Source organism: Nycticebus coucang, chromosome X (genome assembly GCF_027406575.1).
Source record: "Nycticebus coucang isolate mNycCou1 chromosome X, mNycCou1.pri, whole genome shotgun sequence".
NCBI classification, from domain to species: domain Eukaryota; kingdom Metazoa; phylum Chordata; class Mammalia; order Primates; family Lorisidae; genus Nycticebus; species Nycticebus coucang.
Window position 1 is genome coordinate 43,017,090 of NC_069804.1, and position 22,615 is coordinate 43,039,704.

At 38.2% G+C, this 22,615-nt stretch overlaps 1 protein-coding gene across 9 annotated transcripts in view; it reads right to left on the reverse strand.

The window, feature by feature from the left end:
* CASK (calcium/calmodulin dependent serine protein kinase) overlaps positions 1-22,615 on the reverse strand; it is a 507,330-nt gene that overhangs the window by 110,627 nt on the left and 374,088 nt on the right. For 6 of the 9 annotated variants that reach the window (XM_053579590.1, XM_053579587.1, XM_053579585.1 and 3 more), the window contains exons 11-12: positions 22,521-22,538; positions 12,974-13,095 (exon numbers count right to left, since the gene is read on the reverse strand). In XM_053579590.1, coding sequence (XP_053435565.1) covers positions 12,974-13,095; positions 22,521-22,538 — 140 coding nt within the window. The remainder of the gene's footprint in view (positions 1-12,973; positions 13,096-22,520; positions 22,539-22,615) is intronic. The other 3 variants (XM_053579588.1, XM_053579586.1, XM_053579591.1) reach the window with 1 other exon arrangement.

Here is a 22,615-nt window from a genome sequence, read left to right on the forward strand (position 1 = left end):
CAGAGTGCTAAGATTATAGTCATGAGCCACCACATTTGGCCCAGAACTGTATATTTAAAAATGGCAAATTTTATGTTATATATATTTTATTACAATAAAAAAAAACAAAAAAAATTGATATTATGTTAAAAAATTATGCCAAAATGCTGTGAACTTTTGGAAATAGCAAATATGTACTTGAGTGTGGAAGAAATGAACCAGTTGCTCTGGGAAGGTATTATCCTTACTGAAAAATACATACAATTGGCTCGGTGCCTGTAGCTCAAGCGGCTAAGGTGCCAGTTACATACACCAGAGCTGGCAGGTTCGAATCCAGCCAGGGCCTGCCAAACAACAATGACAACTACAACAAAAAAATAGCTGGGCGTTGTGGCGGGCGCCTGTAGGACCAGGTACTTGGGAGGCTGAGGCAAGAGAATCGCTTAAGCCCCAAGAGTTGGAGGTTGCTGTGAGCTGTGATGCCATGGCATTCTACCCAGGGCGACAGCTTTGAAAAATACATACAATTATGTATTTCACAACATTTTTGAACAATAAACATAATTTGGACTTTTTCCATAAAGTACAAATACACATTGGTTAATAAAAGTTCTTGGGAGGAAAAAAAATTAGTATTTTTGAGTCTGTAGAATTAATGGTAAATTCTTAGCCACAAGGCTGAATTTTAATTTAGTATAATAGCCCTAGGAAATCTACTGGGATGATCCCCTAGTGGGGCCCTGGGCACTGCAGAGAGCAGGCAGTTTAGCTTTGTTATATTGGTGTTAGGTCACAGGGACAAGGCCAGAAGGCACTGCAATTGTTGAAGGGGAGCAATGCATTACAAATGGCACTATGAGATCCACAGTACACTGGAATCCATAGCACAGCAAAGAAAAAGTCCAACAATGTTTTGTCTTACAAAAATGGTAAAATGTTTTTCCTTATTAAGGAAGGGAAATGGGGCGGTGCTCTAGTTCAGTGGGTAGGGCCCCAGCCACGTACACCTACACCAAGGCTGGCAGGTTCCAACCGGGTCCGGCCAGCTAAAACAACAATGACAACTGTAACAACAACAAAAAAATAGCCAGGCCTTGGGGCAGGAGCCTGTAGTCCCAGCTACTTGGGAGGCTGAGGCAAGAGAATTGCTTAAGCCCCAAGAGTTGGAGGTTGTTGTGAGCTGTGATGCCACCATACTCAACCGAAGGCAACATAGTGACTCTGTCTCAAAAAAAAAAAAAAAAAAAAAAAGGGTAATACACTACTTGCTTTCATTTTCTTTTACATTTGAAAGCTTTGTTGAGGTATCATTTATAAACCACTTAACCTGTTACAAGTGTACGGTTTGATGATTTTTTATAAATTTATCCCTTTATACAACCACTATCTCAATCCAGTTTTGAAGATTTTCTTAGTCCCCCAAATTCCCATGTGTTGTGCCTAAGAACTCTTTGCCTAACTCAAGGTAATAGACTATGCCTGTCCCATGAAATTACCTTAGTAACCTTGTTGAAAATAAATTGATCATAAATGTGAGAGTTTAGTTCTGCACTCTATTCTGTTCCATTGATCTGTGTTTATTTTTACACCAAGACTATACTATTTTGATTGCTATAGTTTTATATTAAGATTTACTCATTCTTTTATTTATTTATTTTGAGACAGGGTCTTGCTTTGTCACTCAGGGTAGAGTGCAGTGGTGTCATCATAGCTCACAGCAACCTTAAACTCCTGGGCTCAAGGGATCCTCCTGCCTCAGCCTTCCTAGAAGCTGGAACTATAGGCACATACTACCACATCAGGCTAACTTTTCTATTTTTTGTAGTGATGGGGTCATGCTCTTGCCCAGGCTGGTCTTAAACTCTTGGCCTCAAGCAGTCTTCCCACCTGGACCTCCCAAAGTGCTAGGATTATAAGCATGAGTCACTGCCTGGCCCCCTATATTGAATTTTGAAATTAATCATCCAGCTTTTTTCTTTTTCAAAATTGTTTTGGCATTTCCATATAAATTTTAGGATAATCTTGTCAACTTGCAAAGAAATCCTGCTGGGATATTGATAAAGATTGACCTCAATCTAGAGATCAATATGAAGAAAATTACTATCTTAGCAATACTGAGTTCTATAATACATTAATATATATCTCTCCATTTATTTAATTGGTCTTTCAGTAGCATTTTGTAGTTTTCATTGTACAAGTCCTATACTTCTTTTGTTCAATTTACTCCTAAGTACTTTATTCTCTTTTATGATGTTGTGAATATTTCTTTAATTCCATTTTCAGATCATCTGTTGCTCATATACAGAAATACAGATAATTTGTGTATATTGATCTTATATCCTCTGACCTTGCTAAACTTGCCTATTAGTTCTAGTAGATGTTTTGTAGATTCCTTAGAATTTTCTGCACGCAAGATAATATCTCTGGGAGAGGGGATTTTACTTCTTCCTTTCTAATCTTTATGCCTTAAAATTCCTTTTGTTATTTTAATTGCACTGGCCAGAGCCTTCAATACAATGTCAAATAGCTAAGTGGTGAGAGCGTACAATCCTTGTTTTGTTTCTGGTTGTATTCGTTTTCTATTGCTGCTTAACAAAGGACCATATGCTTAGTGGCTCCCCCTACCCAAGCTTATATCTACATTAAGAAAGAAGAAAAAGTACTTTGAAAACATTCACCACGTGTGATACTTCTAGCTGTCAGGTATTTTGTCTCATATAGTGCTTTCCCACTGATAACTAATACTTCAATATGCCAATGTTAAGAGATATGGGAGTTTTTGCCCATCTAGTTAGAGACAGTGGAATGAGAGACCCTGAAATTAAAAGTGAGCAGCAAGGCACTTCAATCTACAGCCCCAGGAGGTAAGGAGCACAAAGACCCCCACCACTAGATAGGGACCCACTACCCAGATGCTTTCATATTTGCCAAAGCTGTCTCTTAAGACTGGATGGACCCTGAGAAATCACCACTTGCTCATCCTCTGAATGTCCTCAGATAGACCTTATTATTTTAGATATTTAAATGCAAATTGACTGAACTACAAAATTCACAGGAAACTTAGCTTTGGCATTTCCTGAAAGGCAATCTCTTTGAACAATATATTTAACTTCTCAGACCTCAAATTGCTCAAAAACATTATCACCAGATTATTATACAAGTTTCATTATTTTCCCTTTAGGAAACTTATGGGTTCTAAAAATATGCCCTTCTAAATATGACTACTAATCTAATGTCATCTCAAAAAAGCAAAATAGTAAATCAAGAGTTGTAGTTTTCCAGTGTTAACTCCAAGCCAGATGGAAAAACTATAACTCTCACTAAACAGTAAAAAATTTATAATAAAGATGTCAGCCATACAAAATATGAAGGATTCCAAACACCAATTTATTTCTAGTGTAATATTTTAAAATATTATTAAATTATAGAAGTCTCCTTAAAATTAATATCATAAAGACTTCTAAATTAAATAACTACTGCAGTTTATTTTTAATTTTTAATTTTTTTGAGACAAGAGACTCACTCTATTGCCCTGGCTTGAGTGCCCCGGCATCATCCTAGCTCACAGCAATCTCAAACCCTTGGTCTTCAAGTGGTCCTCTTCCCTCAGCCTCCAAGTAGCTGGGACTACAGGCACTTACCACACCGCCGGGCTAGTTTTCCTATTTTTAGTAGAGACAGGGTCTCACTCTTGCTTAGGTTGGCCTTGAACTCCTGAGCCCAAGGGATCCACTCACTTCAGCCTCCCAGAGTGCTAGAATTATAGGCATGAGCCACCACACACAGCCTATTTTTAATTTATTAATAAATTCCTTTATTAACTAATCACTGATTATTTTTTTAGAGAAAAATTTTAAGACTTCCCACAAAAATAATCTTAATTAGGTGGGGCATCACATTTACTATAAAAACACCAGTATGTACCAAACGTTAACAGCTGTTCAGAGGTCTGACAGATGGGGAATGAATGTTTAAAGGTTAGCTGTCAAAGTTTGGCAGAAAGAGAAAATGTGTCATTTAGCAATGTTTTGAGACACTGTTGACTTACAAACTAAACATTTATTCTGTAATAGGACAATTTCTACAAGAAATTGAGAAGACAGAAGTATTACCAAATATTATTTGTGAAATGCTTTTAATGTGAAAAATCTTTTGGTTTTTCAGTTCATCAAAAACTTATCCATCAGCTAGGTGCGGTGGGCTCACTCTAGATCCTAGCACTCTGGGAAGCCAAGGCAGGTGGATTGCCTGAACTCACGGGTTTGAGACCAGCCTGAGCCAGTGAGCCCCAGTCTCTAACAAAGTAGCTGGGTGTTGCGGCAAGTGCTTGTAGTCCCAGCTACTTGGTGAGAGGTCAAATACTGAAAATAAGAGATTGTTTTGAGACAAGAGACAAGAGACGAAAGGAAAATAGGATCCAGGCTCTGTGTGGGCAACCATGGCTTTTATTCAACCCTGGTGAGAATGAGCTGAGTTTGAGAAGGCAGTCAGTACGTGGGTCAAGATGGAGGGGGATTTTAAAGGTTAGTAAGGTAGGGGTCGGGACATTCCCTTTCCTGGGTTGGACGTCCGTTGAAAGGGTCGGGATTGGCCCATTTACCTTTCTCAGGTGGGACATCTTGTGGGGTAGGGTAGGGGGTTGACCCATTCACCTTTCTTAGGTGGGACATCCGGTGGGAGAGGGCGGGGGGTTGATTCTTTTAGGCAGGTCTACCCTATTTGGGCAGGGTTTGATCCTATCACTCCGGAGGCTGAGGCAAGAGAATCTCTTGAGCCCAAGAGTTTGAAGTTGCTGTGAGCTATGATGCCATGGCACTCTACCAAGGACGACAAAATGAGACTTTCTCAAAATAAAAAAAAGACTGGGCACCTGTTGTTCAGTGGTTAGGGTGACAGCTACATGCTCTGGGGCTGGTGAGTTTGAACCTAGCCTGGGCCTGCTAAATAACCAAAAAAAAAAAAAAATAATAATAGCTGGACATGTGGCAGGTGCCTGTACCCAAGAGTTTGAAGTTGCTATGAGCTATGACACCATAGCACTGTATCAAGGGCACAAAGTAAAACTCTGTCTCAATTCATCCATCTACTGACCATCCAATGTATCACATATAAATTCCAGCCTACAACTAATTCAAAATATTAGAAGACACAAGTAACAATTTAAGACCAATTCCCAAGAAAGTCTAATTAATGAATGACAGAATTAAATTTCATTATTTTATATTAGACTTATATAATTTGCAGTCATACCTAAAGAATTAATTCAAAGTTAAATCAGTTTTCTCTGCTCTACTAGGTTGAATAAGCACCCACAACCCCCATGCCCACCCCCGCAATTTCAAGTCTACCTAAAACCTCAGAATGTCACTGTATCTGGATAGGTATCTTTGTAGATATAATTAATTAAGATAAGGGCATATTGGATTAGGGTTGGCACTAGGGTGGAACTTGTTGGACAGCAAATATTTAGATATTTCTGGATCCATTTCTAACTTCAGATGAAACTAAATGTGTTTTACCAGAATTCAGAAAGCATTTCTTACTCAGAAGAACCAGCGTATTTCTCCATTTTAATGTAAATTATCTAAACCTGGCAGTAGTTTTGTTTCCTCCAAATTCTAATAATGCTTCTTTGAATTTTGAGCTTATTATTTTGAAAGCATGACTAGAAAAAGTAAAGTCCTAGATAATCTTTAATCATCCTTAGGAACTCAATCCTGCTTCTTTCTGTCAGCTTTAAATGATGGCTTCAAAGTTAGGAATTTAGAGTGTTGATGAATTAACAGGAGTAACATAAATATAATGAAGATAGTTTATAAAATGGCTCAGTGGGATTAAGTAACCTTAATCCATGGTCCACAAAACTATATCACTGGGTATCATTACTTAGAATCCTTAAAATGAATCCATTTTGATTCTGCAAAATAAAAAATCCAAAATTAACCATGGTATATAGGACATGAGAAACAAGAAAAATGTTTGAAAGCTTCTTTTTAAAAAATTATTTTGTTTTGCTGGGTGCGGTGGCTCATGCCTGTAATCCCAGCACTTGGGGAGCTAAGGCAGATGGACTGCCTGAGCTCACAAGTTCAAGACCAGCGTGAGATAGAGCGAGACTCTGTCTCTAAAAATAGCCAGGTGGGTGTTGTGGCAGGTGCCTGTAGACCCAGCTACTTGGGAGACTGAGGCCAGAGAATCGTTTGAGCCCAAGGGTTTGAGGTTGCTGTGAGCTATGACATCACAGCATTCTACCGAGAGCAACAAAGTGAAACTTTGTTTCAAAAAAAATTTTTTTTGTTTTAAGTTTTTTTTTGCAGTTTTTTGCCGGGGCTGCGTTTGAACCCACCACCTCCGGCATATGGGGCCAGTGACCTACTCCGTTGAGCCACAGGCGCCACCCTTGTTTTAATTTTTTATATTTCAAAATATTAAGGGGGCACACATGTTTTTGCTACATGGATACCTTGTATAATGCTCAAGTTGGGGCTTTTAGTGTGCCCATCACTTGAACAGTGTCCATTGTACTCAATAGCTAGTTTTTTTTTTTTTTTACCACTTATACCCTCTTTTCCTTTCCCCTTCTTGTTTTCCAATGTCCTTGTGTGCCCACCATTTAGCTCCCAATTATTAGTATGTGCTGTTTGTCTTTTGATTCCTGAGATACTTCATTTAGGATAATGGTCTCCAGCTCTATTCAGTGCTGGAGCATCCAAGTTGCTGCAGAAGACATTATTTCATTCCTTTTTATGGCTGAATAGTACGCCATGGTATATATATATCTTACATTATCTTCTTCTTTTTTTTTTTTACATTACATTTTCTTAATCTACTCATGAAATGATGGACACTTAGGTTGATTCCACATCTTTGCAATTGTGAATTATGCTGCGCGATAGACATTTGAGTGCAGTGGTCTTTTTAATAAAATGACTTCTTTTCCTCTGGATACTCAGTAGTGGGATTGCTGGATCCAATGGAACATCTACATGTATTTCTTTGAGGGCCCGCCATACTGTTTTCCATAGAGGTTGTACTAATTTGCAGTCCCACCAACAGTGTATAAGCATTTCTTTCTCTCTGCATCCATGCCAGTATCTTTTGTTTTTGGACTTTTAAATAAATGACCATTTTGACAGGGATAAGGTAATATCTCATTATGGTTTTAATTTGCATTTCCTTGATGATGATTAGTGATGTTGAGCATTTTTTCACATTTCTTGGCCATTTGTCTACCTTCTTTTGAAAAACTGTTCATGTTGTTTTGCCCACTTTTTAAAATAGAGTTGTTCCTTTTTTTTGTTAATTTGTTTGAGTACTTTTAAAGATCCTGGATATTATCCCTTTGTCAGATGCATAGTTTGTGAATATTTTCTCCCATTTTGTAGGGTGTTCATTTGCTGTGCTATTTCTTTGGCTGTGCAGATGCTTTTTATTTATTTCTTATTTATTTCTTTGTTGTATTAACCTTTGGGTCTTAGTCATAAGTTCTTTGCCTAGGCTGATGTCTAGAAGAGCTTTTTCTATGTTTTCTTCTAGAATTTTATGGTTTCATGCCTTAAATTTAAATCTTTTATCCATTGTGAATTAATTTTTATACATGGCAAGAGATAGGGGTCCAATTTCATTTTTCTGGATGTGGCTATTCAGTTTTCCTACCACCATTTATCGAATAAGGCTTCCTTTCTCTAGTGTATGTTGTTATCTACCTTACTGAAGATCAGTTGATTGTAGGTAGATGGTTTTATTTCTGAGTTCTGTTCCATTGGCCTATATCTCTACTTTTATACCAGTACCATGCTGCTTCTAATTATATAGCCTTGCAGTATAATTAGAAGGTGGAGCCGGGCTTGGTGGCTCACAACTGTAATCCCAGCATTTGGGAGGCAGAGGCGAGTGGATCGCCTAAGTTCACAGGTTCGAGACCAGCCTGAGCAAGAGTGAGACCTCATCTCTAAAAAATAGCTGGGCACAATGGTTACGGCGCCAGCCACATACACGGCGGATGGTAGGTTCAAACCCGACCCAGGCCAGCTAAACAACAATGACAACTGCAACAAAAAATTGCCGGGTGTTGTGGCGGGCGCCTGTAGTCCCAGCTATTTGGCAGGCTGAGGCAAGAGAATTGCTTTAGCCCAAGAGTTTGAGGTTGCTGTGAGCTGTGACACCACGGCACTCTACCAAGGGTGACATAGAGAGACTCTGTCTCCAAAAAAAAAAAGTAGCTGGGCATTGTGGCGGGTGCCTGTAATCCCACCTACTCTGGAGGCTGAGGCAAGAGAATCACTTAAGCCCAAGAGTTTGATGTTGCTATGATCTGTGACACCACAGCACTCTACCAAGGGCGACAAAGTAAGATTCCGTCTCAAAAAAAAAAAAAAAGTGTGGACTGTAGTACCTTCGGATTTATTCTTTTTGCTTAAGATTGTAAAAGCTCTCCTTAAGAATTGCTCATGGCCATGTTCCTTTTTTATGCATCCCATAAGTATTCAAAAATTTTTTTTAAATGACTAGATTTTTCTATACAGCTGTCATGTGGATTCTTCATTGATTATGTTATTAAAATGTAGTCTGTTAGCTGTGAAATGAGCTTAATAAGCCTTATTTATGGGATATAGAGTATGAGGGTACATTCTAATGATGGTTTATGTCATTCATGATTATTAAATTTTCATTAACAAACAGCTCGGTGGCTTATGCCTGTAATCCTAGCATTCTGGGAGGCCAAAAAGGGAGGAGCCATCCCTTGAGCTCAGAAGTTCAGGATTAGCTTGAGTGAGAGTGAGACCTCTATCTCAACTAAAAATAGAAAAAAAATTAGCCTCAGGAGGCTGAGGCAGAAGGAACACTAGAACCTAGGAGTTCGAGGTTGCTGTGATCTAGGCTGATGCCACAGCACTCAAGATTGTCTCAAAAAAAAAAAAGAAAAGAAGAAGAAAGAAACGGCTCAGTTTGAAGATTCAGAAGCACATGCATCCAAACATTGCACAGGGCTTGGCTTCATAGTCATTTCAGGAGAGTTCTGGGGTTCATGGGTAGTACCTGCCTCTAAAATTTGGAGATAGTACATATTTTTAATGGGCATGGTCCATGTTCAGTCTAATATTACTCTTCAAATTGAGTTGCACTGACAGGGCAGATGCTGTTAATACAGATACTTCTTTAGGTTTATAATGTAAAAGAATGCAAAGAAAATTTAAATATGTTTGTCCTCATTAAAATCTATGAATCTCTTCTGAAATTGTAACAATGTCCACCAACAAGGACAGCAGTTATTCCAAATGAATGTTTCAAGCGAGGTCTGAGAAGTTTAGCACTGGGGAATAAGTGGCAGCCTGGCTCAGTCTGAAAGTCCAGTTTGTGTCTGAATAGCTGCTCAATTCTGTGTACAAACCAGTAACGCTCTTGCATCTCTCCTATAACCTCCCCTGAGCCTGGTATGCCCAGATACCTTGTTACATTGGTAAGAAAAATACAACTTAGAAAACCAATTTGGGCTTTTCTGAGCCTTTAAATTACAAAAAGTCCTTGATCTGAGGAAGGTCGGTAAATCTACTCAGCAATGACTTAACCACTGACTACATGAAATCAACAAAATGTCCACACACTGCCACATCTTCTTCCAAATACCCTACAAGTTCTAGTAAAGAGTATGACTTCTGTGAGGAAGTCACAATTACATATGAAACAATGATAATGAACGATAGATATTTAAATAGCCAAAGATTAGAGGTCAAGTTCTAATTTAAATAACACATAATAACAATAATACTCATAATAAGGATGGTGAAGAAGATTATGATACTGGAATGCTGCAAGTTATCTACAGAATATGTGTTGAATGAATTCGAAGGGCTTTTGGTGCTCAAGGAAAGTAACAGTTATTTGAAATAAATGCAATCTGAAATGACCTCAAATTACTTAAGGTAAATTACACTAAAGTAGTGGTTCTCAACCTTCCTAATGCCATGATGTATTTTCATTGTTACAAAGGGGTCGCAACCCATAGGTTGAGAACCGCTGCACTAAAGAGAAGACCTAATTCCTTGTCTTCTTGAGCATATTTCTAAACTATATTTCCCAGCTCTCTTGTATCCAGGTAGGCATGTCACTAGTACTTGCTAAGAAAGAATGTGGACAAAGTGATACAGCCCATTTCCAACCTTGACCTTGGCAAGATTCTTCATATTCTCTCTTCTTTCATATGTTGGCTAGGTACAAAGGATGCTAAGACCCTGGGAGACAGGAGAGCCACACAGTTGAAGAGACCTGGGTCCCTGAATGACTATGTGGCTAAGATCTCGGTGTGTGAGGTGTGCAAGAAATAAACTTTTATTCTGTTAAGCCACTTAAATCTTAAGATCATATGTTATAACACTTAGTTGGCCCTGATTAAAAAAGCCAAGCTTACTACAAAAAATCTGATGATTAATTTGATTTGACCAAATTTAGGGAAAGAGGCAACTGTTAGATACCTATGACTGTATTTAGCATGAAGCCACAACATCACATAAGAAATACTTTTAGCTTAGCTTTTCCCAAGCTGTTCCTTATCAAAAACATAATATGACGGGATTATGAATAAAAGTTCTGTGTCCATACTAGTTTGAGAAATGCTGTTAAACACATTTCTTTGTTTTAGGTCATCTCAGAGCTATCAATATACTAGTATGTTCATCTAGTATTGCGCATCTGTATAAAGAAACTAAAGAAGGGTAGTGCCTGTGGCTCAAAGGAGTAAGGCACCGGCCCCATATACCAGAGGTGGGGTGTTCAAACCCAGCCCCGGCCAAAAACTGTACAAAAAAAAAAGAAACTAAAGAATGTAGCATTTCCAAATTTATTTAGTTAATAAATAATTTAAACAACAAATTTAGGATCTACTTCTCCCTCTTACCATGGTAACACCCATCACTACCTTCCAGAGCAATAGTCTGTAAAATATATTCTGGGAAATTTTGTATTTTGTTTTAGTTTCATTTATATCATGTGGTGAATTACTCAGCACCAAACAGTTCTAGGTACCCCAAAGCAAATATTGGTCTCTTATTAAGGGAAGAATTTTCCTGCAAAAACATAAATATACACTAATACCATCAAAACCACCCAAGAGTTTTCACTGCTGAAGTGAACCAAATTCTCTAAGAAAAAACGTATTTTAGGCAGTGCCCGCAGCTCAGTCAGTAGGGCGCCAGCCATATACACCGAGGCTGGCTGGTTCGAACCTGGCCCAGGGCCAGTTAAACAACAATGACGACTGCAACCAAAAAAAAAAAAAAAAATAGCCAGGTGTTGTGGCAGGCGCCTGTAGTCCCAGCTACTTGAAAGGCTGAGACAAGAGAATCGCTTAAGCCCAAGAGTTTGAGGTTGCTGTGAGCTGTAATGCCACAGCACTCTACCCAGGGCAATAGCTGGAGACTCTGTCTCAAAAAAACAAAAACCAAAAACAAAAAAACGCCCTACTTTAAGCTCTGCGCTTGTAGCACAGTGGTTACAGCACTAGCCACATGCATTGAGGCCAGCAGGTTCAAGCCTGACCCAGGCCAGCTAAACAACAATGACAATTACAACAAGAAAACAGTTGGGTCCTGTGGCAGGCGCCTGTAGTCTTAGCTACTTGGGAGGCTGAGGCAAGAGAATCACTTAAGCCCAAGTGTTTAAGGTTGCTGTGAGCTGTGACATCATGGCACTCTAATGAGGGTGGCATAGTGAGACTCTGTCTAAAAAAAAAAACAAAAAACAAAAAAACAAGAAAAAGAAAAAATGTATTTTACTTAAAATGTGACTGAAATGAAGGCAGATGTGAACAATCAGCTTCTGTTTATTTCTTTGTAACCCAATCTGCTGTCAGTGGAGCCTATCATATTTAATGGTGGAATAGACAGTTATGTTTTAAGGCAATGCATCTACAAAACCAAGCAATGTTAAATATGAAGTATGTGTGGGAATACAGCCCATTGCAAGTATATTTGCTTTTCTCTCTCCTATGCTCATACTTAAGGCATGTTTTCAAACGATGTAGTAATCAAAAGTAATCACAACTAACCTCAATGGAAACTATATTTCCTCAATGGAAACTTTATTTTTTCTAATAGAAATAAAGATACTGCAGTAAACTACTTAAAAAAAAAAAACCCTCTGGGCAGTGCCTGTGGCTCAGTGAGTAGGGTGCTGGTCCCATATACCGAGGGCGGTAGGTTCAAACCCGGCCCTGGCCAAAATGCAACAACAAATAAATAAATAAATAAAAGTACATCTGCATTATATTGTACACATTAAATGAGTGAATTATACAGTATGTAAATTACATCTCAATAAAGTAGTTACCACAATTAAAAAAAAAAAAACCCTCACATTGGGCAGCACCTGTGGCTCAATGGGTAGGGTGCCAGCCCCATATACCGAGGGTGGCGGGTTCAAACCCGACCCTGGCCAAACTGTAACAACAACAACAAAAATAGCCGGTTGTTGTGCTGGGTGCCTGTAGTCCCAGCTACTCGGGAGGCTGAGGCAACAGAATCACCTAAGCCCAGGAACTGGAGGTTGCTGTGAGCTGTGTGACGCCACGGCACTCTACCTAGGGCAATAAAGTGAGACTCTGTCTCTACAAAACAACAACAACAACAACAAAACCCCACCAAAAACCTCACATATCACTTGCATGCATTATATACTTACAATTTATAAATATACATGCATTTTTTTCCACTGTGACTTGCTACGCTATATTGCATTTGTACCCTGTGTATACTTTATTTCAATCATGAATCTATGATTTGAAATCATGTGGATGATTTTCCACATTTCTCAAAGATTTAAGGCAACTGAAAAGGGATTGTTATGATGGATATCTGGGAATTCATGTAAAGTAAAAAGATATGCTAAGGGCAGTGCCTGTGGCTCAAAGGAGTAGGGTGCCAGCCCCGTATACCAGAGGTGGTGGGTTCAAACCGAGCCCTGGCCAAAAATTGCAAAAAAAAAAGATATGCTAACTTACATCTAGTAGTGTGTGGAGATGCTGATCCTGGAAAACACTGTGTAGAAAATCTAGGTCCTTCTCACTGCAGTCTGTAAGTGCGTGAATCTCTTCCAAGCTGTCCAGCACTTGAGAGACTGCTCCTAAGGGGGACAAACAGAGAAGAAACAGCCAGTACAGAAAGTCAGTGTCAAAAGAAACTTTGTAACCTAAACCTTACACTTAAGAACAATGAACATGAAAACTTCGAAGGCTAGTGTCTTTATTGACAGATTTAAATTAGTTTCATATCATTTAAATTAGTTTCATATCAGTGTTAACATGACATTGTTATGTTCTTAATAATGTATTTGTGTGCTCTTCATTTTTTCCAAGTAAACTGAAGCTTATCTTATTTGCATTAAGGAAATCCATCAACTATAAATGAACTACTAGAAGATCTTGGTGCAGTAAATTTTATGTCAGGAAGAGAATATGGGTTTCGTGACCCCAAGTTGTTTTGAAATATTACAGAAACAAGTTTGGCCTTTGACCCAGGTGTATTCCATCAGGAACTGGTGGTAAAGCCAGCTGTAGATATGAGGGACAAATCTTCAACTGGGAGCTCTTGCTGCTTAAAACAGGCTTCTGAGGATTTATTTATTTAGAGACAGAGTCTCAAGCTGTCGCCCTGGGTAGAGTGCCATGGCATCATAGCTCATAGCAGCCTCTAACTCGGGCTCAAGCGATCCTCTTGCCTCAGTTTTTCCATTTTTAGTAGAGACTGGGGTCTTGCTTTTGCTCAGGCTGGTCTCGAACTCATGAGCTCAAATCAATCCACCTGCCTTGGCCTCTCAGAGTGCCAGGATTACAGGCATGAGCCACCATGCCTGGATGCTTCTGAGGATTTTTTTTTTTTTTGAGAGAGCCTCAAGCTATTGCCCTGGGTAGAGTGCCATGGCAGCTGACAGCAACCTCCAACTCCTGGGCTCAAGCAATTCTCCTGACTCCGCCTTCCAAGTAGCTAGGACTACAGGTGCCCACCACAATGGCTGGCTATTTTTTGGTGGCAGCTGTCATTGTTGTTTGGTGGGCCCGGGCTGGATTCAAAGCTGCCAGCTCAAGTATATGTGGCTGGCGCCTTAGCTGCTTGAGCCACAGGCGCCGAGCCACTTCTGAGGATTTTTAAGGCTCAAACTTCAGTCAACAAAAAATCCCAATTTTCTTCCTTTTTTCACCCTTTATATACAAAGTCAAGAGAACCAAAGTTATTTTGTTAGGCACCCCCATCCCTTTTCTAAGACAGGTGCACATGCCTGGCTAATTTTTCTTTTCTTAGTAGAGACAGGATGCTGCTTAGCTCAGGCTGGTCTTCAAAGTCATTTTGTTAGGCCCCCCACCCCCGACTTCCTTTTCTGAGACAGGTACATCCATGCCTGGCTAATTTTTCTATTCTTAGTAGAGACGAGGTGTTGCTTAACTCAGGCTGGTCTTCAATTCCTGACCTCCTCCTAGAGTGCTAGGATTATAAATGGTGAGATATCACATTGTTAGGCCTTTCTCATTCAAAAGACAAAGACAAAGGGTAGGTATACTGACTGATATACCTTATTAAATTTCAAGGCAAATCATTTTGGTAGGGCAAATCAAATGAATTTCAATTTAGTAATCGCATTTACAAAAGCTTCCCTTAAGGAAAAAATAGAAGATTTATGTATAAAGATATTTGGCATACAAAATAGAAAATAAATCTCATAATTAGGACATCTATACAATGGAATATGTGGCCAAATGAAAACTTTTTTTGAAGAATGTTAAAGACATAGGGAAATCTTCATGATATAGAATTCAAGAAAGCAGAAGGAAAAACTGTATAAACTGTATATTTCCAACTATGATAAAAACAAAATAAAACATACACAAACTCAGGAGAAAAACAGAATGAAATACACCAAAAGCATTATAGTGGTTATCTTCACTGTCCAATTTATATTTCATTCTGTTCTTGTCCTTATGTTCTAAGTTTTTCTTCAATAGCAAAAAATAAAAAGTTGCTATATAAGATGCTGATTTTTGCAGCACTATTTAGTTTTGGATATTAAGGCACATACTGTGTGGCTATCCATGTGGAAATTATGGTGGCTATTTTTTTTGAAACAGAGCCTCAAGCTGTTTGCCCTGGGTAGTGCTGTGGCATCACAGCTCACAGCAACCTCTAACTCCTGGGCTCAAGCGAGTCTCCTGCCTCTGCCTCTGCCTCCCAAGTAGCTGGGACTACAGGCACCCACCACAACACCCTGCTATTTTTTGGTTGCAGCCGTCATTGTTGTTTGGCAGGCCCAGGCTGGATTCGAACCCGCCAGCTCAGGTGTGTGTGGCTGGTGCCTTAGCCGTTTGAGCCACAGGTGCCAAGCTGGTGTCTATTTTTTAAAATTTGACTTTTACCCAGTTTCCTCCAATAGTCAAGTAACATCTTGCAAAATCGTAGTACAATATCACAATCTGGGTGTTGAGATTGATACAGTCAAGCTATAGAACATTCTATTACCACAAGGATCCCTCGTGTTGCCTTTTTATAGCCACATTCATTTACCTCCCACCCTATATCCTCCTAATCCTTGGCAACTACTAGTCTGTTCTACATTTCCATAATTTTTTCATTTTAAGTATGCTATGGAAATAATATAGTTTGTAACCTTTTGGGATTGGCTTTTTCTACCCAGCATAATTCTCTGGTGATTCATCCAGATGTTGCACGTATGAATAATTTGCTCCTTTTTATTACTGGGTAGGATTCCATGGTATGGATGTAACACAGTTTGACCATTTATCTCTTGAAGGAACTATGGATAATTATTAATTTTGAATAATTATGCCTCCAAGGTTAGTGGTATTCTTTCACTTAAGTAGATATTAAGTAGGATAAAATAGACACAAGGCAGAAATCAGTCCTCATCTCCCTTGCTATTCTTGAAGATGTAATCCATTTCCTTCCACTTGCTCTTCTCAGGATTTTTAATTTGTTCAGAGCAGATAAAAAAAATCTGGAAATTAGTTCAAAGCTAACACTCTCTTCATACCTTATTGAAACCTTGGAAAGCAAAAGATAATGTGAAGAAATTAGTCTCAAATGTCCCACTGAAATCCTGATCCTAACATGTCAACAAAAGCAGAATTAAATAATGCCAGGCTTATTAAATTACTAAAGCTAGTTCTAAACTTCTGAACTTATGAAACTGCAATAATAAAAATACCAATGAACTGCCTTTTAGTATTAATAAAGTGTACTAATATCATAGAAACCTAATTATCATATTCATTCAGTTGTCTTAGTGAAATCTTACTTTTTATTGTCCTTATCCCCCATTATTTATGCTGATGTATAATTTATGCAGCAGTTTATTGATAATACAAGATTAAAATAAAACAATCTTGTATCAAGCAAATACTAAGATAGTCAGTATAATGACTGAGAAGCAATTTTGTCCAGATCAGACCACGGATGCATAATTTGTTAGTCTGTAAACTTCCTAAGTGCTTCATGCCATTGCCATACCACCAGCACACTGCATGGGTTACTTGTGTATGTATTTGTTTACCTTTTTCTCTGAGCTGTGATAGGGAATGGAAGTTCATGTCAAGGAAGGTCAAGGTCAATAGCAAGTGGTGGACACAGGACTCCAACACAGTTTTGGCTCCAAAGTCTATGCTCAGCCTAGCTTACTATACTAATTGGCTGTGCTAGGAAACATAACGGGGAACTTCATGAAGAAGCTGTGTGGTTTATGCATGAATATGGAGACAGGAACTTGAGCAATGCCCTATTGGGTCAGGCAATAATAAAACCCTTATTAAATGTTTCTGCTTTTGGCTGAGGAAGGGGCTCTCAGGCTGATGTGTGAAGTAAGTATGCTATATCCTGAGGTAAATGATAAAGATGTAAAAACAAAGTGGCATACTGGCTGCCCAGGGAGGAGATGGAGCAGCCTCAAAGAGAGGCAGGAATTCACTGCCTCCACAATAGGATCAACTCCATTGACAGGCCCAATGGATGCTTTGCTGGAAAGCACAAAGGAATCTGTTAGTGGGCATTGCCAGTAGGCAAGACCCATAATCTCAACAGGTTTATTAAACCTCCTCGGATCTGTCACCTCTTCTGAACTGATTTATAGCCTTATTTTCTATCCAAATGTGATTAATTTGGTCGGTCCTTAATTAGGAAAAGAAGCATTTCTCTAGCTGTATTCAAGTTGCCTATTTCAAGTTCTGAAAAGTGCCCTTAAAGTTTCTGTAATTAGGTAGGAAAATTATGGTTCTCATTCCACTTCTCCTTCATTTTTTTTTCACATTGAATAAACATGTATTTTTGATCTAACCTCAAAATGTTTTTACCCTTGATCATTTTAACACCTTTTAACACTTTTTTTTTTTTTTGAGACAGAGTCTCATTATGTCACCCTCAGTAGAGTACCATAATGTCACAGCTCATAGCAACCTCAGACTCTCAGGCTTAAGAGATTCTCTTGCCTCAGCCTCCCAAGTAGCTGGGACTACAGGCACCTGACACAATACCCGGCTATTTTTTTCGTTGCAGTTGTCACTGTTGTTTAGCAGTCCCGGGCCGGGCTTGAACCCGCCAGCCTTGGTTAACACCTGTTTTAGTTCCATTATTGCTTTCTTTGGATATAACCAGTAGAACCACAAAACACATCCTTGGTCTGATGGATATGTATATTTGATGTCTACAAGTTCAGTATCAAGCCCATCTAAAAGTCTCATAGATTTTCAATTTACTAAAAAATATAAATGAGCATAAATACATTTCTGGGGCTTTTCCTTTGTTATTTATTTCAGATTTGAAACACTGAGGTAGTAGTGATAATTAACATAATGCAATATACACACACAGTAATTTAGCTGTTAATAGTATTCATTTTGTAGACTAATACTGTCATAAATAAAAGAACTATTTACTTTTCTCAAAGAGTGAAAAGGATGTTTTTCCTATAAAACCTCTCAATGAACACAACACTAAACAATACATGAGTTCATCTCAGAGTGCAGGTTATTTAATGGCAAGACTATAGGCATCCCATTCACCTTTACATTCTAGGCTGTGCTTTGAGAGACTCTGTCTCAAAAGCATTTCATAAAAAGATACTTGATTAAAATGATTTTTTTCTGAGCAAATTCTGAAGAGTTGAAAATAAAGTTTGGAATGAAAGACTTAACTATAAAAACCAATTTATATTACACACATAGCACTGTTTCCTTAAAGTCATAATGAAAATTATTTTATTTACTTTTTAATTTTTATTTTGAGACAGAGTCTCACTTTGTCGCCCTTGGTAGAGGGCCGTGGCATCATAGCTCACAGCAACCTCAAACTCTTAGGCTTAGGCAATTCTCTTGCCTCAGCCTCCCAAGTAGCTGGGACTACAGGTGCCCACCATAACACCCGGCTATTTTTAGAGACGAGGTCTCACTCTGGCTCAGGTTGGTCTCGAACCTGTGAGCTCAGGCAATCCACTTGCCTCGGCTTCCCAGAGCGCTAGGATTAGAGCCATGAGCCACTATGAGCCACTATGAGCCTGGCCCAATGAAAATTATTTTAATACTGGTATTTGTATAACAATTTATAATTTCCAGAGTGCTTTTACACTCACTACTTTATGTGATTCCATAATAGCCTGTCCTGAAGGCAAGTGCTTTTATACTTACAAAGTAAGAGGCTCAGGAGGGTTAAATGATCTAAGGGCTACAAGCAGTGAGTAGAAGAGTGAATCCTAGAGCCCAGGCTTCTGACTCCTAGAACAGTGCTCTTTCCATTATAGACTGTCTCTGCCCTCCACTACCATGTTTTACCCTCAGCAATACACCAGAATAATGTATATTTGGTAATGAGCTGATGTCCAATTTTTATTCTCTTTAATCTAAATTTTATTGACCATATAAGGCTTTTTTCTAGCCTTTGGTCCAGTGATGAATTTATTAGACAGAATCATGTTCTGCCTTCAGAATAGTATTTCACTTACACAATTCATTTGGTAATCAAGTTTGTATCTAAAAATCAGATTTATAATCATACATTTTAACTTTGATCACTTCTACTTTTTAAACAAAACTCACTGGTACAAACAAGTTTTTCAAAAGTTTTTTTGCTAGTATTATGGAATAATAGTCAAAAAAAGGATAAACATGTCAACTGTTTTAAAAATGTTTTCTAAGCTTATTCCTTTAAAGAGGAATATGCTTTTAAGGTCAATAAAAGCTTTGAGTCTAGAACAATTTCATTACAAGAGTGGAAAAGTCTCATAAAAAAGTTGACTGAATAAAAATAACCCAAAAGGAGGACAGAAAAACAAACAATAGAATGTTTAGACTAAAAAGTTCTCAGTGTCAAAGTCAGCTAAGGCTGCCTTAAAATTTTTTCCTTCTACATTTTACTATGAAAAATTTTAAATATAAAGAAAGTTTGAGAGAATTCTATCTACCACCTAGATCCTACATAATTAACAGTTTGATGTATTTGCTTTAGCACATCTATCCCTAATTCTACTTATTTTTCACTGATTTAAAAGTAAATGGCAGAGTGGACAATATCAATATCCTTCACCCTTAAACACTTCATTTAGCAAAGACTGAAATACTTATTTTTTTTCTCTCAGGTAAAATTTACATAGAGTGAAATACACAGATCTTAAGTGTACCATTCAATAAATTTTGATATACCCATGTTTTCCCTGCAGTTATTTCAATAAAAATTTGTGTATTTCTTAAATCATATGTATAGTTATAAAACCCAGTATCACTGAGGCAAAGCCAACATCTGAATCTAGTATAGCTTCTCCTGAAGAATAATCAATGACCTCTCTTTCCTATATTAGTGATCCATTAACACATTATATCTCTATACACATATATATATTTTTCTTTTTGAGACAGAATCTTGCTTTGTCACCCCCCGGTAGAGTGTCATGGCGTCATAGCTCACAGCAATCTCGGACTCTTGGGTTCAGGCAATTCTCTTGCCTCAGCCTCCCAAGTAGCTGGGACTACAGGATCTGGCCACAACACTTGGCTATTTTTAGAGACAGGGTCTCACTCTTGCTCAGGCTAGTCTGGAATCTGTGAGCTCAGGGCAATCCACCTGCCCCAGCCTCCCAGAGTGCTAGGATTATAGGTGTGAGCCACCGTGCCTGGCCTCCTATACACGTATTCTTACCACCCATACAAACAAAGCCCATCCTTGTAAGCGCAAAACCAGTCTTTTAAAAAAATCTGCTTACTAAGGTATATGTTTTAAGTTAAAATTCGCCAATTTAAGTGTTCATTGCCAGCACTTCAGAAAAGTTCTTGCTTATCTTTTTGCAGTCAATATCTTTCCCCCGTCTTCACCCTATTGTACAAAGCAAATTCTGATTATCGATCATATTCTAAACAATAGTAAATGTTGCAATGGAAAAAAAATATACATACATATTTTGAGACAGAGTCTTACTATGTTGCCCTTGGTAGTGCCATGGCATCACGGCTCACAGAAACCTCAAACTTCTTGGGCTTAAGCGATTCTATTCTCTTGCCTCAGCCTCCCAAGTAGCTGGGACTACAGGCACCTGCCCAGCTATTCTTTTGTTGTTTTGTCACTGTTGTTTAGCAGACCTGGGGCAGGTTTGAACCTGCCAGCCCCAGTGTATGTGGCTGGCGCCCTAATCACAGAGCTATGGGCACCAAGCCTGGAAACTATATTTTGAACTTAAGCACTGGGTGTAGCAAATTCAAGTTAGGAAAACTTAAAATACTTTAGATTCTTTATTTATACATTATGGTTTAAACATCTTGAAATTTATTAAAGGAAGTAAACTCTGCATCTGTATTCTGTCAGAATACAGATGTTATAATTCTAATTTCATCATGCTTATTAAAGTACTCTATGCTTCCAAATAGCAACATCTTTGAGCATGAGTTTTCCAAGGCTCTTCAATAACATTCTGCTGGCTATTAAGTGCCCATCTGTGTAAAGCTTTACAACTAAGGAAAAGCACTATTGATATATCTCACATTTTTTAATAGTAATTATCTTGTACATGGTAGGCAGTCTCTAAGATGGCCTCTAATGACCTGGCCTCCTGGCATTCCCACCCTTGTATAATCAATCTCCTCCCCTGGACTTATTGACTTACTTCTTTTTTTGCAGTATTTGGCTGGGGCCGGTTTTTGAACCTGCCACCTCCGGCATATGGAGCTGGCGCCCTACCCCTTTGAGCCACAGGAGCCGCCCTGACTTACTTCTAAAGAACAGAATAGGGTGGAAACAATAGAATATCACTACCAAGATTAGATTATAAAGACTGTCTTCTGTCTTGGGGGCACTCTCTCACTTTTGCCCTCTCTTTGATCATTCGTGCCGGGGAAGCAAGCTGCCAGGTTATGAAAAGCTATGAAAGGGACAATAGCCGGTGAGGAAACAAAGCCTGTCAACAACCCTGTGAATGAGCTTGGAAGAGAAATCCCTCTATAGTTGTGTCTTTAGGTGAGATGGCAGTTTTGGATTGCAATCTCATGGAAGATCTTGAACCAGAAGCATTCAGCTAAGCCATGCCTGGATTCCTGACCTACAGAAACTTTAAGATGATAAATGATGCTTTGAGATAATTCACTACACAGCAATAGGTAACTAACATGAGATTTTTATATTAAATCAGCTACAATTTGAGCTACAAATAACTAATGTAAGAAAATGTGATAATGAATTCAATAATTAATATCCAGATTTTCTCATTTATCTTTGAGGTAAAGGTTTATTGCATTTTTTAATTAAAATTTTTGAGATAATTATAGATTCATATGCATTTATAAGAACTAACACAGAGAGATTTCTTATATACATGCATACTTTGCTCAGTTGCCCCACTGGTAACATTTCACAAAATTATAATATATTATCATAACTAGAATACTGACATGGAACAATCCACCCATCTTATTCAGATTGTGTCAGTTTTACTTGTACGCATTTTTGTGTGTGTGTATATTTCTTACATTTTAATTTTCTCACATACTAAAATTATATACCTTTGTAATTAAAATCTAGCCATTATATCATTCCTTATAAATGTTCTGATGGTAGAAGTCAAGAGACATGATTTCACAGCTCCAAGTTGATCAGCTGAAAATGGACTTAGTAACAGAAAGTAATAAAGAACACTTATAGCTTATGTAATTGTCAAAGTAAAATTCACTTACCCTGAAATTTTTCTGGAAAGCAAACTATAAAATAAAATGTTACCCTTTCCCCATAATTAATGTATTTGTGTTTGAAATTCAGATGTGAAATAATATTAAATGTGGTTGAAATTTTAACACTGCCTTTTTTTCCTCTCATGAAAGGAGATGTTAATTTTGTGTAACAGTGCCTCAAGAAATCAGTATATCCAAATTTTTATTTATGATCAGGCAGTGTTAAAATTCATACTTAAACATCTAAACACAAACAGCCAAGGAAAAAGTCAAGCTGATTATGAACCATGCAAAGCCAAACACTTTTGCATAAAAGATAAACCTTAGAGGAAAACAAAGGGATACCTACTTTCTGCTGCTAGAAGTCCTAGGAGGCAGGCAGCGTATGGACAAACAACAAATAGTATGATTTTAGAGCAAGCAGGTTATCAAGCCACAGTAGGC